The 16,887-nt window shown below is 50.8% G+C and overlaps 1 protein-coding gene across 8 annotated transcripts in view; it reads left to right on the top strand.

Annotated features, from left to right (window-relative positions):
• Positions 1–16,887, top strand: part of TRAM2 (translocation associated membrane protein 2) — a 69,339-nt gene that overhangs the window by 40,984 nt on the left and 11,468 nt on the right. For all 8 annotated transcript variants that reach the window (XM_086369066.1, XM_086369072.1, XM_086369070.1 and 5 more), the window contains 2 exons: positions 11,212–11,321; positions 11,762–11,878. In XM_086369066.1, the coding sequence (XP_086225192.1) occupies positions 11,212–11,321; positions 11,762–11,878 (227 nt within the window). The remainder of the gene's footprint in view (positions 1–11,211; positions 11,322–11,761; positions 11,879–16,887) is intronic.

Raw genomic sequence — 16,887 nt, 5'->3', positions numbered from 1 at the left:
TCGAGTTGAGGGTGATGGTCACTGTGTCCACCCAGCACCTCCTGAAGACAGGGATCCAGGAGGCACTCACTCCCCAGATTGTCACAGACCTGCACCATCTGGAAATCGGTTAGAAACACAGACTCCAGGCCCCACCGAAGACTTCTGCCTTGGATCCCTCATGGTAACGAGACCTCCAGGTGTCTGAAGTGCTGCTCCCCGTGCTCTGGGTGGAACCCACTAAGTAGGCTTTCAGAGGACCCTGTGCTTCCAGCCCCCAAGTTCAGGGAGGGAAACCCCCTAAATCCAGGAACTCATTTGCATCTTTCTGTTCTCGTCCAATTTTGGCTTTTCTAGAACTGTTTTTAGTCTGAGGAGTGGAGGCGAGGGGTTACTGTTGTTGGGTGGATTTGGTTTTGAGCTGGGGCTGCCACTCTGCAGGAGTCAAGGGCACCTAGGTATTCCTGACACCTGGAGAGAGAAGGCTGGGTGTGCAGGGCCTGTTCCGGAGAAGGGCTGGTTTCACAGTGAGGAAGGAGGACAAGGACCATTCCCTGTTGGTCCCGGTGGTTTTATCACCACCAGCTGCCACGTAGCATTTAACAGCTGGAGATAAAAAGCCTAGGGACCCCCCGGGGTCCCTCCCCGCACCACAGTGTGGCTCTTGTTCTCACAGCCCTCCCAGGGCGAGACACACGGCCCCATCAAAACAACCTCAGACAGATGGTTTTAAAGCCTCATTCAGCTGAAAGCCTTTGTCCAGGGCTCAGAGTGTGTTTTGTTCCCTTGCTAGCCAGTAGGAGTTAGCCCTGTGCTTGTATCATGTACTTAGGAGATTGGCGTCACATACCAAACTGAGCCCCTGTTTGTAAGATGAGCTTGTGGGAGACAAAGAGGGAAGAGACAGGTGGGCGACAGTGACTCTAGAAGTGGAAACCTGGCTTGATTTCAGGCAGAAGCTGCCCAACCAGGACCTGTGGTCTGTCCAGCTGCAGGAGACTTGAGACTCACAGAGTCTGGCCTTGTCCTTTCACAACAAGGAAAAGAGATGATGCAAGTACCTAAGGATACACCAGTAAGGACAGAGCGGGTGCTGGGCTGTCACACCCCTGAATGCAAATGGGGCGGTGGGCGTGACTCCAGGGGGCCCAGCGAGACTGGCAGAGAGCTGGCTCCATCCTAGTCCCTCTGGCCAAACAGCTGCCAAGATCCCCTTTTGCCCTGAGGTCCTATCTGTATGAATAAGAGAAAATGAAAATAAACCCAAGTCTTCACTGCCCTCACCGTATTGGATGGCATCTGAAGACGCGTGGGAGTTTATAGCCAGCCCTGGGTATAATCTGTTTGTTGTTGTTGTTAATTTATTAAACTTTCTTAGTCTGTTCAGGCTGTTGTAACAAAATACAGACTAGATGGCTTATAAACAACAGAAATTTACTTCTCCCAGTCCTGGAGGCTGGAGTCCGAGATCTGGGTACAGTCTAGTCAGGTGAGGCCCCTCTCCCAGGTCACAGGCTTCCTGCTGTGTCCCCACGTGGTGGGAGGGGCAAGGGAGCACTCTGGAGCCTCTTTCATAAGGGCACTAATTCCATTCATGAGGGCTGCACCCTCATGATTTAAACACCTCCCAAAGGCTCCACCCACTAATACCATCATCTTTGGGAGTTGGGAGTCCAACTGAACTCGGGGGGGGGGGGGGCGGGGGGGACGACACCAACATTCAGATCATAGCACTTAATTATTTAAGTGTAACAGTTGTGCAGAAAAGTGGACGCACAGTCATTGGTCGGCCCCAGGTAACAGCCCCCCAGAAGTGTGTCCCTTTCCTGCCTAGACTTGATTTTTATCCAGTCCCCCTGTTACATACAGCCCAGAGAATTTATGCCACGTGGAGCTCCTGAGGTTTAAGCAGGGGCCGCTGAGTTGCTGTGGCTAATTGTTAACCAGCCTGAAGCCTCCAAGCCGGCAGCATCTTTGAATAGCTGCCTCCCCTCCCCCACACGGCCATTTCTCCTGAGCAGATCTTTTCTCCTATCTAGCCAGGATTGTTTTTTTTTTTTTTTCTTGCTTAGGTTTTACTGAAATAATTTTTGTCCTTAATTAAACAGTGAACCTGATATTTTTATCCAAGTTAAAAACAAGGCTGAGATTTTAGACATGTTTTTGGTGTATGATCTTGAGTTGTTTTTTCTGTATGGCTTTCAGTTCACATTGTCCCCTCAGTAGGCGCCTTCAAGGACCACACAATTTCTGCCCAGGCCTCAGACTTGTGAACCACAGTGAGGCTGAGTGTGTGCCTGTGGTATTTCTTGAAGGCCTCAGGCAGAGCTATACCGCCTTATAGAAAGAAATGGTTCACCAGGAAAACTACGCAGAGGCTGTTCACTTTTATTTGTAGGTTCTCTTTAATGCCTCTCTCATTTTTTGCTACATTTTTGTATCATAAAAATATCCTTGTCTTCCTACCTCCAGTGAAACTGGAGAAAAATATATTGCAACAAATCGTGCAGTCTGCAGTTAAAATGATGACTTTGAAGACTCTTTCATTCTCTGAACAGCCTGGGAGAGAGAGAGAGTGTGTGTGTGTATATTAAGTTTGCCAAGGCTGCCTTGGTAGCTTGGATGGTAAAGTGTTTGCGTTCGACACGGGAGACCTGGGTTCAATCCCTGAGTCGGGAAAATCCCCTGGAGAAGGAAATGGCAACCCACTCCAGTATTCATGCCTGGAAAATCCCATGGATCGAGGCGCCTGATGGGCTACAGTCCATGGGGTTGCAAAGAGTCGGACATGACTGAGCGACTTCTCTTCACTTTTCTTCACTTCACTTCAAGGCTGCCATGATGAAGTACCACAGACTGGGTGGTTTGAACAGCAGTAAAGCATGCACATACTTGGGGGCACAGTGAGATGACTTTTTACATCCGTGTGTGCCATGCACCCATCCCCCAGGTCAGGAGGCAGCCCTCCTAGCTTCCTCAGACCCCTCCGGTGAACACCCCCTCCCAAAGCAACCACTTGTCTGCTGTCATGTTTTCTGATTAGTTTCTCCTGTTCTTGCCCTTCATTTCTCCCTGATTTTTGTAAACTGGCTCCATTGTCTATATGGACAATGTGTTGGGATCCCCTGGTGACATTAAGCATGGATTCCTGGGCCATGTCCCAGTTTCTGATTCACTGGCCCTGGGGTGGACGTGCAGCAGCATGCATCCCTGAGGAGGCTTACACCTGTGTGTTATAAGGTGTTGTAAGCCAGGCACCGGAGATGAAAACTACTTGGGTTGTTTTCGTAAGGGTAAAAACCATGCTGCCATGCACAACCTTTTGCCGGTGTCATTTTGAACATGGCAGATATGGCTATACGACAAATTCCCAGAAGTGGAATTGCCATATCCAAAGGCTGATGGTTTGTAATCTCAGTGGAAATTTTCAAATCACCTTTCCAAAGAGGTGGTCCATTTCGCATCCCACTGCAGGGTGAGAGCCTGGTTTCCCATAGCTTCAGCAAGAGTTAGAGACCAGTTTTGGATTTATGCCAGTCTGATGGGTGGGATGGTATCTCATTGTGTCTGTAATTCGTTTCTCAGTGAGGTTGAGCATCCTTTTACATGTAAAAGCGCCATCTGTGTTTTTTTCCTCTGTGAATTGTCTGTTCAAATCCTTTGCCCATTCTTCTGTTGGGTTTGTTATCTTTTCATCCTCAAGTTCTAGGAGCTCTTCATACATTGGAAGATCAACCTTTGTTTCTAATCCGAATTATAAATATTTTCCGCTCAGACATCATTTGCATCTTGATTTTGCTTTTGGTGTTTCTTCATGTCAGAGTTCTGGATTTATTTATTGTGTAGAAGATTCAGAATAATGGGGAAACAGTTGGCCATAAGCATAGAAACCAACAGAAAGTAACTCATAAATCCAGGTTTGCAAGGGTGAGGAAGGAAGCTGGGAGCAGAAGAGGCATCCAGGTTGTACAGTGGTATTCTTTGAAGCACCAGACAAAGGCAGAACCCTCGCTGGCAGGGCCTGGACTTTAAGCGGATGTAAAGAGCGGATGGGGCATCAGCTGTAGCTGGCCACTGGCCAGCTCAGGTCCCTGGGAGGAGGTCAGACACTGCACAGCTGTATCCAGACAAGATGGGACTTGTGGAGGCAGGCGGGAGAAGCTGCTTCCAGGTGACACCAGGGGAAATGGGAAAATGTCTGTTAGTCATAGGAAGCAAACAAAGCAGGAGGTGAGAGGGTGCTCCCGAAAGGGCCGGCTCCACCCAAGGTTGTCAGGACAGCCAGGCTCTTATTGAGCATGTTGATTCTCTTTTTAAACTGTTGTTGTTCAGTCGCTAAGTCGTGTCCAGCTCTTTGTGACCCCATGGGCTGCAGCACACCAGGCTTCCCTATCCTTCACTTTTAAACTGTGATCAGAGATAAAGCAAGTGCCACTTTTGACAGGAGACAGGATGAGTCACTTATAGAGGGAGGGTCATTATTAAAGGTGCTTCTTCCTGGGCAAGGTTAACCCCTCTGGGGGATACACTGACCTCCATCGTGGTGCGCGGGAAGAGGACTTGGAATATGGACGTTGGGAGGTGTCAGGAGGCATCTGGGCTGGGGATTGTAAATCGGTGGCCTGTGGTCAGAGCTGGCTTATATGTGTATTTTCTTTGGCCAGTTTGGTAATTGGCCCATAAAGTGTTTTTACAATTTTGGAATTAGTCACCAGCATTTTAAAATCAGATGATTTCACGTAGGGAACCTCTCTCTCTGCTTTTGAAATACGGGGCCGCACCCCTCCAGTGGCCTTCCCCCTCCTTCCTTCACCCCCTCGGGGCAGACGCTCTGCACTTCACCACAATCGCCACTCCTCTCTAATGTGCCCCCAACACCGAGAATGCCTGGCAGCCACCGCATATCCTAGTCTGAATTGTTGTTTTTCTTCTAGCAAGGTTAAAAGGGATGTCACTCTTTTCTTAAACTTGTTTCTCTCTGAAAGTGGAAATGTGAAAGACAGACCAGAGGGGCCCTACAGCTGAGGAGAAACAGTGGGGAGCTCTGTGGTCCTGAAGACTGTTAGTGCAGCAGACTCTGGGTTGAAAGGACTTAACCTGAAGACGCCTGGACCACTTTGCTCATTGCATTCTCCGCCTGGTCTCTGCGGGCATTTTGCCGTGACTCTGGGTTGGAATCACCTCTCTGGTCTAAGAGCTCAGATGTGCCAAAACATACTCTTCTTAAAAATCACAGCAGCTCAGAAACTTCCCTGGCGGTTCAGTGTAAGACTCTGCACTTCCAGTGTAAGAAATGTGGGTTAGTTCCCTGGTCGGGGAAGTAAGGTCCCACATGCCATGCAGTAAAGCCAAGAAAGTTTTTTTTTTTTTTTAAAGGGATCTATTGGCTATACCCCAATACAAGATAAAAAGTTAAAAAAAAAAAAGGACCTAAACTTTAATAAAAAAAAAAATCACAGTAGCTCACTGCCAGACTATTGCCATTCTTTTTTGAGAGCTCATACAAGGTGGGGATGCTGCTTAAAGGGTCAGAGGTCTAACATGGGGAGAGACGGGATTTTTTAAGAATTTGTTAGCAACCAAACATTTAAAAAGAAAAGAAAAAATCCATTTGTTTATAACCTCCTGAAAAAACACGGGTTTCAGACCTCCATAGCTCCGTGGTGAGCGGAAGGGGCCAAACCAGTCCCCTTTCCTGCTCTAATCAAGGGCAGGAGGGTAGCAGATAAGGGGAGAGCAGTGGAGATGCTGTGGGTGAATCAGAGCACAGCTCATGAGTGCTTGTGTGATGCTCCTTGCTCTGTGGTAGGAGAAAGAAGTCCAAGGATCAGCTTCTCACCAGTCAGGGCGGGGGTCATGAAGGGGGGTCCTGTTGGCCTGAGGTGGCTTTGGGGGCCGGGCTGGGCTGTGGGACACTGGGAGACCTGAGAAATGGCCCTGTCCCTTAACCCTGTGAGTTCTGCTTCTTCGTCCACTCTGCTTCGCCGTGGATGGGGACAAGAACCAAACCAGACAGCAGGTTGACGCATTCTGAAACTGTGGGCGCTACCAGAGGACAGATTCCAGAGGGAACTTGAGAACCGTTCTGCACGGCCAGCCCACCAGATGGTCCTTGTGAGTCCATTGCCCACATCTCTCTGGATTTGTCTTCTCAGACATCACGCTGCCACCCTCGGAGTGGAGGGCACGCCTGCACCCAACCCTGGCCTCCTATGGGCACCTCCTGACTGCTCTGCCGGTCCTATTCCAGCCCACTTAACCCGTCCATCTGACAGGAAGAGTGATCTTTACAAAAGGTGTCTGTGACTCAGTGCTCCAGAACCTTTGCTTGCCTTTGGATGATTGTCAGGGGTGTGGGGTGTGGCACGGCCTGCTCACCTCTGCTCTCCAGGTCACCCAGTCCTCTGCCCACCAGGATCTTCCCTGGTTGCCTCTGTCCAGACCACTCTGCTCTGACCAGCACACCTCAGTGACGCCTCCTCCCCAGGGCCCTGCCCTGATCCTTTCCTGCCCAGGTCGCAGCACTCATCACACCTGGCCGCTGTTTTTTGTTATGAAATACGCCTATCATGAGATGTGCGATCTTACCCGTTTCTGAGCGTCCAGTTCAGTAGTAGGAAGCACACTCATACTGTTGGTGCAACCTCCAGAACGCTTCATCCTGCAGACCTGAAACTGCATCCATGAAACAGCAGCCCCACGTCCCTCCCCTGCCCCAGTCCCTGGCAACCACCATTCTTGTTGTCTTCTCTGAATGTTTCTCCTCTGGGGCCCTTCGGTAATGAAATCATGCAATATTTGTCTTCTAGTGACTGACTTATTTCACTTAGCATGATGCCCTCAAGGCTCTGTGTAGCATGTGACAGGTTTTCCTTCCTTTTTAAGGCTGAATGGTGTTCATGGTCTGTTGTATGTATGGACCATAGATTTTGTTCTTCTGTTCATCTGTGGATAGACAATTGGGTTGTTTCTACCTTTGGCTGTCGTGATGTGTGTTGTGAACATGGGGTTTACAGATATTTCATTAAGATCCTGCTTCCAGTTCTTTTTCTTCTGTGTACAGAAGTGGAATTGCTGGATCATCTGGTAGTTCTATTTTTAATTTTCCAAGGAATCATCATACTGTTTCTGATGGTGACTACACCATTTTACATTCTCAAAACAGTGAACAAATATGGTTCTAATTCGTGCACACCCTCACCAACACCTATTCTTTTTTTCTCAATTGTGGCCATTCTAATGGATTTGAGTACCTTATTGTGGTTTTGATTTGCATTTCCCTAATGATAGTGATGTTGAAGGTCTCCATATACCGGTTGACCATTTGTATGTCCTCTTTGGAGGAATGTCTATTCCTTTGCCCATTAAAAAAAAAAACAACTTCTTTTCCATTATGATTTATTACAGGATATTAAATACAGTTCCCTGAGCTATATAGCAGGGCCTGTCTTCCTAGTTTGTGTATCGTGGTTTGTATCTGCGAATCCAAACTCCTGCTTTATCTGCGTCCCCCTCCCCCCACCTCTTTCCCCTTTGGTAAGCGTAAGTTCTCTATGTCTCGAGTCTGTTTCTGTTTTATAGATAAGCTCATTTGTGTCGTATTTTGGATTCCACGTATAAGTGATAACATATGATGTTTGTCTTTCTCTGTCTGACTGACTTCATTCAGTATGATCATCTCTGGGTCTTTCCATGTTGCTGCAAGTCTTTGCCCAGTTTTCAATCTAATTATGTTTTTTTGTTTTGTTTTTGTCGTCATTGTCGGCCTCTGGTTTTGGGTAGAGAGAACTTGGTCTGTAGGTGCTAAGCTGCAAGAGGGCAGGGCCGTGCCCACCTCCTTCCCTGCCATGCCCCAGTGTCCAGCATGGAGCCCTCCCTGCCTGTGGTTTATTGGTAGGTGAGCAAATACGCATGGAGCTCTTATCAGCAAAGGAGTAAAAGGATGTTAGTCCACGCATCCCTTCTTGTTTCAAGAAGGATTTAGGGCTCTGGTCACGTCTCTTTGAAAGCATAGTGAATAGAGTGATGAATGGAAGTAATTTGAAAAGGCTTTAAGATGGATAATCCAAAGTGTTGGCATTTTTTTTTTTTAAGATTTGTTTATTTTGGCTGCGCTGGGCTTCGTTGCTGCGTGGGCTTCCTCTAGTTGTGGCAGTCAGGCGTTACTCTTCGTTGCCGTCTGAGGGCTTGGCAGTTGCCAGTCAAAGGCTCGAGAGCACTGGCTCAGTAGTTGTGGCTCATGGGCTTGGTTGCTCTGCAACATGTGGGATCCTCCCCAACCAGTGATCAAACCGGTGTCCCTGGCATTGCAAGGTGGATTCTTAACCACTGGGCCACCAGGGAAGCCCTTGACATGTGTTATTCAGCTACTCCGGGGCCATGCTTTTTTTGGTTGAGTCCCATTTTGCCTAATAAGGCTGGTCTTGATGGTGAAACTTTGCATGTATTATTTTATAGTTTCAAAATATGCTGCCAGCTAGTTAGTCTCCGTTGATCCTCCATTACAAAGGCTGGGAAAGGGTGATGCTGGCCTTGCAAATGGAAGGGTGGAAGCATAGGCTGACCCACAAGCCTGCCTCTTTGCTTCCTCCGTCCTGGGTCCCAGCTCCCAGCCTGGGTCTCAGCCCCTGCCTGGGTCAGTCACCTCGTCTGACAGGTCTAGGCCACCGATGGCCCTCCTACCTCCCTGTTTCCTCTTCTACTTGACTTCCTGTCCCCCGAGTTCCTTACCTGTCTCACTGGCCTCTGCCTCCAGGCCCAATGCTTATGCAGCACTGCTGCCAGAGTGAACTGTCTGTCTGAAACCCAATTTCCGCGTTTTCCTGTTGAGTTTGAATTCTTCGATGTTTCCATGTTGCCTTCAGGATCATGTCCACACCCTTTTATGTGGTACCCTGGCCGCCCTCAATAATGTGTCCTCGTTCCCTGCATCCTTAGCAGATGCTCCTCTGCCCAGGATGCTCCACCGCCCCCTCCCGCCGCCCCCCGCCTGCCTACCCCTGCTTGTTCTCAAGTTTCTATTTCATCCCATTTATCCTGACAGGCTGCCCCACCTCCCCCGCCCCAGCTGGAGTCTCCCTCACCTGCCTTGGCTCCCTGTGTGGCTGTGTTTACCTCTTGGTACCATGTGGTTGTCTGCCTGTCTGTAGGTCTTTGTACACTTATTTGTCAGCCTCCTGACTGGTCTGTGCTCTCCGAAACTAAGGCAGTGTCTTTTGTCTCCATGTTTCAGCAATCAGCCCAGTGGCTCTCACAGAGTAGGGTGTTTGTGGAAGCAAGGAGGGAGAGGACAAAGGAAAGCTGGTCTGATCTCAAAGTTCATGTCTTCCTGCCCCCTTCCCAGCCCACTCCCCACCCCCTCCACCGCCCACCAGTACATTCTCCCAGTCCAGGGTGGCGGGGTCATGGGTTGGCTCCCAGAGTGACCCAGTCAGCTCTTCTTGGCTCTGGCCACCCTGAAACTCACTCACCCTGGCCTACCTTCTGGTAAATGCATCCCAGCAGAGAGAGATGACTCATGTGTGTGTGACTCAGCGTGAAGGCAGCACAGCTGGAGAGGTGGCCAGTGTGTCTGCCCGGGGGAGGGAGGGCCACGGAGCACCAGGGATCCAGGCCTGGGACCTGAACTCCCGCAGGTCTGCCAGCTGGCAGAAGGCAGGAGCCGCCTCTGTCCGTGGAGGGAGTGGTTGCACTAGCAGAGCTTTGCAAGACTTAAGATATCTGAAATTGCATCTCGTTTATCGCTACTAAATACTATTTTTTAATAACTTTAGTGTATGCTTATAGGCACTGGTAAGCATCTTGCATGCAACCAAAACAACAACAAAAATAATAGCAGATACAGGTACAGTACTTCCTATACACCAGATATTATTCTAAGTAAGCACTTTGCCTTTTTGAAGTCACCTAATTCTCACAAAAACCCTATAGTACAAGAATTCCATTATCCTCATTTTATAGATGACGAATCTGAGGCCCAGAAAGGTCACACATAGAGGTGCCCCAGAGCTACATAGGGAAGAAATGACATTTTCTTTGTTCATTCGTCTGTCGACGGACGCTGAGGTTTGCCTCCGTGTCTTGGCTTTTGTAAAATAATGCTGTTGTGAACATTGAGGTGCTTGTATCTTTTCAAACTATAGTTTGCCTCTTTTTTTTTTTTTTCTGGATAAAGATGTTTTATATATATACAGTGGAATATTAGCTGTAAAAAGAATGAAATAATGCAGTTTGTAGTAATATGAATGAACGTAGAGATGATCATACTAAGTGAAAGTAAGTCAGACAATGACCAGTATTTTATGATGTCACCCATATGTGGAATCTAAAAGAATAATATGAATAAATCTATTTACAAAACAGAAACAGACAGACATGGAAATCAAGCTTATAGTTACCAAAGGGGAAGATAGGGGGAGGGAGAAGTTAGGATTGACAGATAGGATTAACAGATGTGCAATACTATATATAAAATAGACAAGCAACAAGGAATTACATATAGCACAGGGAAGCTATTCAGTGTCTGTGATAACCAATACTGGAACATAATCTGAAAAAAATTATATATAACTGAATCACTTTGCTGTGTACCTAAAACCAAAACAATGTTATAAGTCACCTATACTTCAGATTTTTTTTTTTTTTTTTTTTTTTGAGGAGGAGGAGTGGGTTTCCTGGTGGCCTAGAGGTTAGGACTCCCGGCTTTCGCTGCCATCGCCTGGGGTCAGGAACTGAGATCCTGCAAGCTGCACAGTGTGGCCATAAAGCAAAAAGAGGGAGTAGATAAATGACAGTTTTGATACAAGCTCAGGTTTCTGAGTCCACACTCTGAACCCCACCCCGTGCTTCCTCAATGAAGTCTATAATCTGTGGTCCTGTTTTTACAGAGGAGGCGATTATGGCTCAGAGAGGTTGGTCACTTTTCTGTAGTCACACAGCCAGGGAGTGGTGGAAGCTGGTTGTCTCCAACCTCTAGCTGCAGCCACCAAGCCCTCCTGCCCAAATCAGGGCATGCCATGGGCTGGTTTCTCCTTACCCCTCCCCACTGGTGCTCCCGGGATCCAAGTCCAGACGGTGGGTGGGTTCTCTGGAATAAACTCTTTCTTCTCAGGCTGAGGTCACAGCCAAAGGGAAGCCCTTGATGGCACATTCCGCTCCAGTCTCCCTTCAGTTGCTGGTTGCAGAGCACTTCCTCCGCCGGGGGTGCTGACGTGGCTGTCCTTGCCTCCGCAGACGGCGAGACGGTGCAGTACCACTATGGCCCGAAAGACCTGGTCACTGTCCTGTTCTACATCTTCATCGCCATCATCCTGCACGCCGTGGTGCAGGAGTACATACTAGACGTGAGTGCCGGGTCTGGGCTCGGAGGTGGGAGGCTGAGGGGACGCGCGGGTGGAGCGGCCGCAGCTCGGAGGCCTCGGTCCTCCCCTTTCGCAGGCTCCGGCTCCCTTGGGGCTGACCTTCCATACCACACTGTGTCCCCCCCCAACCCCCAGCCTCCTAGTAGTGGTGTTTATTCACGGGAGGGAGCTGCCTGAAGTGTGTCGACACGGCGTCATCGGGCTCACACGGCACGGGTCGGGGATGTCGCCTTCACATCTTGGCTAAAAACATCCACCTCGCCGCTCTTTCAGAGTGCTTGCCTTCAACTCAACGCTGTGTGCACATTTGACACTCACACGACATAGCTTCAGCCCCTTTGTGGGGAGAGCAAAGGTGTTTGAAACCTGCCCGTTATCCATACACTTATATATTAACGCGCAGGTCCCTCTCTATTCTTTAGAAAATCAGCAAACGGCTTCATCTCTCCAAAGTCAAGCACAGCAAGTTCAACGAATCTGGGCAGCTGGTCGTCTTTCATCTCAGCTCGGTGATCTGGTGCTTCTACGTGGTGGTGACGGTGAGTGGTCCTCGTGATGACCGGGGCCCGGGCAGCCGTGGCGTCGTGGTGGAAGAGGGGTCAGTGGTTTAGGAGCTGTGTGAAGCCAGGGAGCGTCATCTGGTCCAAAAGATGTCACGGTGATGACAGCGTACAGCTCCGTAGCTCCGTGTCCGCTCCCAGGGCCCCCGCACTGTGCTGTCCCTTGAGCTGAGGTTTATGTTCACCTTGGCACCTGGGTCATGGATTGAAGAAATCCAAGCTCAGGTTTCGCAGTGGTCCTGCAGTCACATGGCTCCGCAGTGGACAGGACTTGAGGCTTTGCTTCTGATTCACCACGTTGGCCTCCAGGGCATGGCCAGCCCTGCTGTGTGCACATCAGGCCCCTGAGAGTCAGCACCGCCCCCAACGAATGCCTGGAGGAGCAGACAGCTGACCTGCCTCCCCTCTTTGCACAATACGACTCTTAAGCAACCTTTGATACAGCCAAATTCCTTTGTACAGCAGAATGTGGACAGTCCTTTGAGGTTGCCGGTCATGCTAGGAAGTTTTTAATTCCCCAACCACAGCCTGGAGCACCTCCTGTCTGTAACCAGATCTCTTCCTCAGGAGCTAGAATCGTCCTGTGAGAAATCCAGGCCGGGGGCTTGGAAGATTCTGCAACCTTGTGATCTTTTAGGAGGTTCTTTCCCTGCCTCCCCTGACCCCTCACCCCGCTTCCTCTTCTTTAGCGACAGTGGCCCACTCTCCCATCCTCAGAACCCCTCTGTCTCTGGTCTGAACCCTGGGCCCATGTTCTCAAAGCAGGACTCAGCATGTCTTTTAGCATGTTGCCTGTATTTCTGTTACCACAGAACACTAGGGATTTGAAACCCAGGGCCCCAGGCCTCTGTGCTGCGGAGCAGGCCCTGGGGCGGACTTTCCGTATGGTCTGTGCGGGTAGTGCCCCCCTGCTGTTGTGCAGCGCACATGCGGCCCCAGGAAGTGTACACACTGCTGGGCTCAGATCTCTCCCTGCTGCTGGGTGTTTGGGTCCTGCGGCCTCTGGAGACCTGGAGCTCCCTTGAGGCAGAGCAACTCTGGGGTCCCTCAGATACCTCACTGCTCTTGCCTCGTCTCTGAATCACTGTTGCCCTTTCAGTCTCACCCCACCACCCACCCGAGCTGTGACCCAGCTACTCACCCAGGGGATTTCCCACCCCCTCCAGAGTGTGCAAGGCTCCACGCCAAGTCCCTGCTTCTCCCGGGCCGGTCGAGGGCTTGGAAGTGAGGCTCGTTAGTCTGGAGCGGTCGCGCTTTCCTGCGTTCACTCCAAACAGGCTTTTACTGTGGTGACAGCCAGGCCTCCACTCAGCTGGAGATAGAGACCCTGGAAAGTTCGAGTGACCCCGGTCCTTATCCACCACGTGGCTCTTAGCCCTCACGTGCTCCCTCCACGCCATTCCAAGTGAAAGTGACTGAAGAAGAGAGGGTCCTTATGTAAAAGGAGTAAAAATAGCTAGGTTTTAAAAATCGTATGTTTCTGTTATGATGAACTTTTTCTCAATTCTTCTCTTTCACTCTCCAGCCAGGTCATCAGCAGGTCCCCTGCCTCCACCAGAACGTGGAGGGCCTGTCCCCTGCTTTCTGCCTGCATCTCTGTCCCCCAGGCCGGTGGGTCTCTCCAGGGGGCACTTGACAGAATGCTTCCGGCCTCTAGGGGGTCGAGGCCAGCGATGAGCTGAGTGTCCTGCAGTGCAGAGGAGAGTTTCCACAGCAAAGCCCAGTCTGGCCCGGGCATCACGAGTGCTACAGCTGGGCAGCCTGATCTGTAATCTAGGCCACCATCATCCTTGCTGGACCACTTGTGGAAGGAGGCTGTTTCCACTCCTGTATCCATCCACCCACCCCTATCCATTGTCTGCCCAGCCAGACAGATCTTCACAGAGTGTAAACCACGTCATGCACCCCCTGCTTTCAAAGCCGCTGTCCCACTTGTAGAGAAATTGTGCTTTTTCCTGAGCTCTGGGCCAGCCTTATCCATCTTTTCTCACTCGCCCCAGCCCCCACCGTTCCTCTAACTCTCCTGGCCTTCCTGCCTCCTGGGCTTCGCAGGCAGCGCTCCATCCCCTGACATCCCATGCCTTCCAACTCTCCACCTAAATGTCACCTCCGCAGAGAACGCCCCTCCTCTTGTATCTGCTGCACTCTGCCCTCTACTCTGGTGTTTGCTTGTTAACGGGTGTTCTCTGCTGCCTGCTTCTGCCTAGGACTGCTCCCAGAATTGTGCTCACAGCTGGCCCCTGAGTTCAGTTCTCGGTGTGTTCGCAGCATGTACAGCATGTACAGAGTGCTCTCTCAATATTGTGACAGGGAATAAACTGCAAATGTATCTTCTTGTTCCAGCTTTCAGCAGTTTTTAAAGTAATCAATCACTTGTTTTTATGAATTCACAGATCTTTTTTTTTTTCAAACATGAGCCATACATAAAAGTTTATAAAAAGAGAGTAAAAACTGACCCTAAATCCCTCCCCCACAAAATAACCAGTTTTATCTTGGCATTGGATTCAGATTTCTCTCTGCATTGATGTAGGCAGGGTGATGGGGTTGTGGATGGGCCAACTGAACATTAATAAGAATGTCAACCTCCTACCTTTAATCTAGCCCAACTACTGTTCATCGTTCAGGGCAAAGAAACAGAACTCTACTGCGGAAATCAGGCTGGGTGGGCGCCTGGTCCCCTGCCTGGCTTCCCAGGGACGCCTCCCTTCCTAGTGTAGGGCTGCAGCTGGGCGCTCAGCAGGAGCCTTGCCCTGGAGCAACTTCGGTGCAAGTGTGCAGGTCAGGGCTGCTGCCTCCTGACAGACAGACTGCCTGGAGCGGAACCTCCGCAGCGGTGTTCCTGAAGGACCAGTGGGTCCAGGGAGCAGCTGGCCATATCAGGACTGGGTGCTCCTCTTCCGCTGGTGCTTTCTGGCTGTGGGGGAGGGGAGGGAGTGTGGTGGCTCAGCGGGCCTCCTTGCTGCCTAGTTGATTTGTAGAACCAGGAAGGAACAGAGGACCCCAAAGGCCCCCAGATGGCATACCCGGCGGCAGGGAGATCTGGGGGCGGCGAGCCCACACTCCATGTGGAGCTCCAAGGGTCCCGGCCTGGGCCCCCCTGGGCGGCTGCCTGGCCCGAGGTCTAGAAAAGACTGTTCTCAGAGCAGTGAGTCATTCTTCCTCCGGCTGCCCCGTGCGCCTCCCTCCTGCCCTGCGCAGGCAGGCAGCATTGTTCTGGGGCGTTTTCTCTGCCGTCGGTTGGCTTCACAGTTCTGACTTCTTTGTCTCCTAAATGAAGGGCCAAGCCAGGAAGGTCCCTGTTTAATATCCCAGGATTCTCTGGGCTTTAGATTTCTGTTGGTGCTGCTTTTCTTGGCCAGTGGTTTTTTTTTTTTGGCAGCAATTCTCCCACCTGAGTCTTCGAAGTACCATTTTCCTCCTTAAGTGCATTGGTGCTTCTTCTAGGAAGGAACGTCCTGCCTGCTCTGGTTTCTTGGAAGCAAGGGTGGAAGGCTGTGAACCTCTGTGCCCAGGGTTGGTGTCTGATGCAGGTGGTGTGTGGGTGGCAGCGAGGGGTGGCCTCAACGCAGAAGAGCCCTCTCTTCACCCAGCTCGCCCCGGAGCCTCCCACCGCTGTCAGACTGTGAGGAGGAAGATGGAATGAGGCCGGAAGGGCTTGGGGGAGACCATGGCTGCCCTGGGCCTGGGCCTGAGGGCACCCAGTCAGTTGGGAAGCTGTGTTAATGAGGCCCCGGTCGTGGGTTTGGGGCCATGGGCCATACCTGAAATGTCCTCAGGTGTTTAGTGACTCAAGTGGGGGTAGACTGGCCCTCCCGTGGAAATAAGGCTGAGGCTCCTGTAGCCACCTGGAGGTCCCCTGTGAGCCACTGGGCCTCCTCCCCCCAGCACAGCCTGCTCCTTGGTCCTGGAGGGAACATCTGAAACTCTCGGCCTCCTCATCCAAGCCACTAGCGTGGTTTCTTTCTGACGGACCGGGCAACCAGGCCTGGGGTACCGGGACCAGGAGGCTGGGGATGCAGCTCAGATTTCAGTTGTACTGCTGAGAAACCACCTTGTTTCTGGGGCTCCTTCCTTTCCCTGTCTCTAAAAGGAGGTCAGGCTGCCATCACCTCCTCTGTCCTCTTTGAGCATCCCGTTGGCCGCCTCGCTCTTGGTGGGTTGTTTCCTTGTATGCTTTGTGATCCTGGATAATAAAGTCATCTTTAGCAAGGCTTTGCATGTCAGAACCCTGTATTTCCTTGGACAGGAGTATGTCCCAGTGGTCTCACTGGCCCACAGTACCGCCAATGCTGAGTTCTTAGGTGGGGACTCCTGGACACACAGGTGATGTCCATGTGAAAGTGAATCTGAGGTTACAGATGTTCAGGAGGTCATATTTTTTTGTTCCCATACTGAGCCGAGGGTGAGCAGACACCGACCTCTTCTCCCTCTGTTCTTTGTCAGATCCTTTCTAGTCTCCCCTTCCTCTGGAGTGGTAGCCTTTTGAGGGTCTTCCTGTCCCCATGTGGGTACATATGCCCTGGTCCCACAGCCTCTGCCCCCTGCTCTGCCCTCCTGGGCCCTAGGGGTTTTGCCTTTCTTATTGTGAGCTCAGCTTTGCATCTGAAAGAACATTTGTTAGATTTCATGCAGCATGTCCAGGTGTCTTCTGATCGGAGGGTTTTCAGGTTGCCTCCCCCTTACTCTATAAGAGGCCCTGGGCTAGATGCTGGAGATGCAAAGAAGGGCTAGAAAAGAACCAGGAAAAAAAAAAAAGGCCAGAAAAGAAGGCCTGTGGTGTCCTGGCGCCAGGACAGGGACTGCACTGTGCGATGAGTGTCAGACGGGCCACCGGTGGGGAGGCCTGTGGGGTCCTGCTGTTGTTTTTGCTCACAGCGTTGTGAAAAACCAGAGGAGGCTTTTCATTTTTCCAGTGGACGGTGATTCTGGAGTTGATCTGCTTATTCACCCTGCAAGCATTTCCTGAGTGCCTGCATGCCAGGCATAAT

The sequence above is a fragment of the Bos grunniens genome, chromosome 23, assembly GCF_055505025.1.
Source record: "Bos grunniens cultivar Pamir isolate PY7600 chromosome 23, Bosgru_T2T1.0, whole genome shotgun sequence".
Taxonomy (NCBI): Eukaryota; Metazoa; Chordata; class Mammalia; order Artiodactyla; family Bovidae; genus Bos; species Bos grunniens.
Note: the sequence above shows the minus strand (reverse complement) of the source record. Positions and strands in the feature narration are given on the sequence as shown.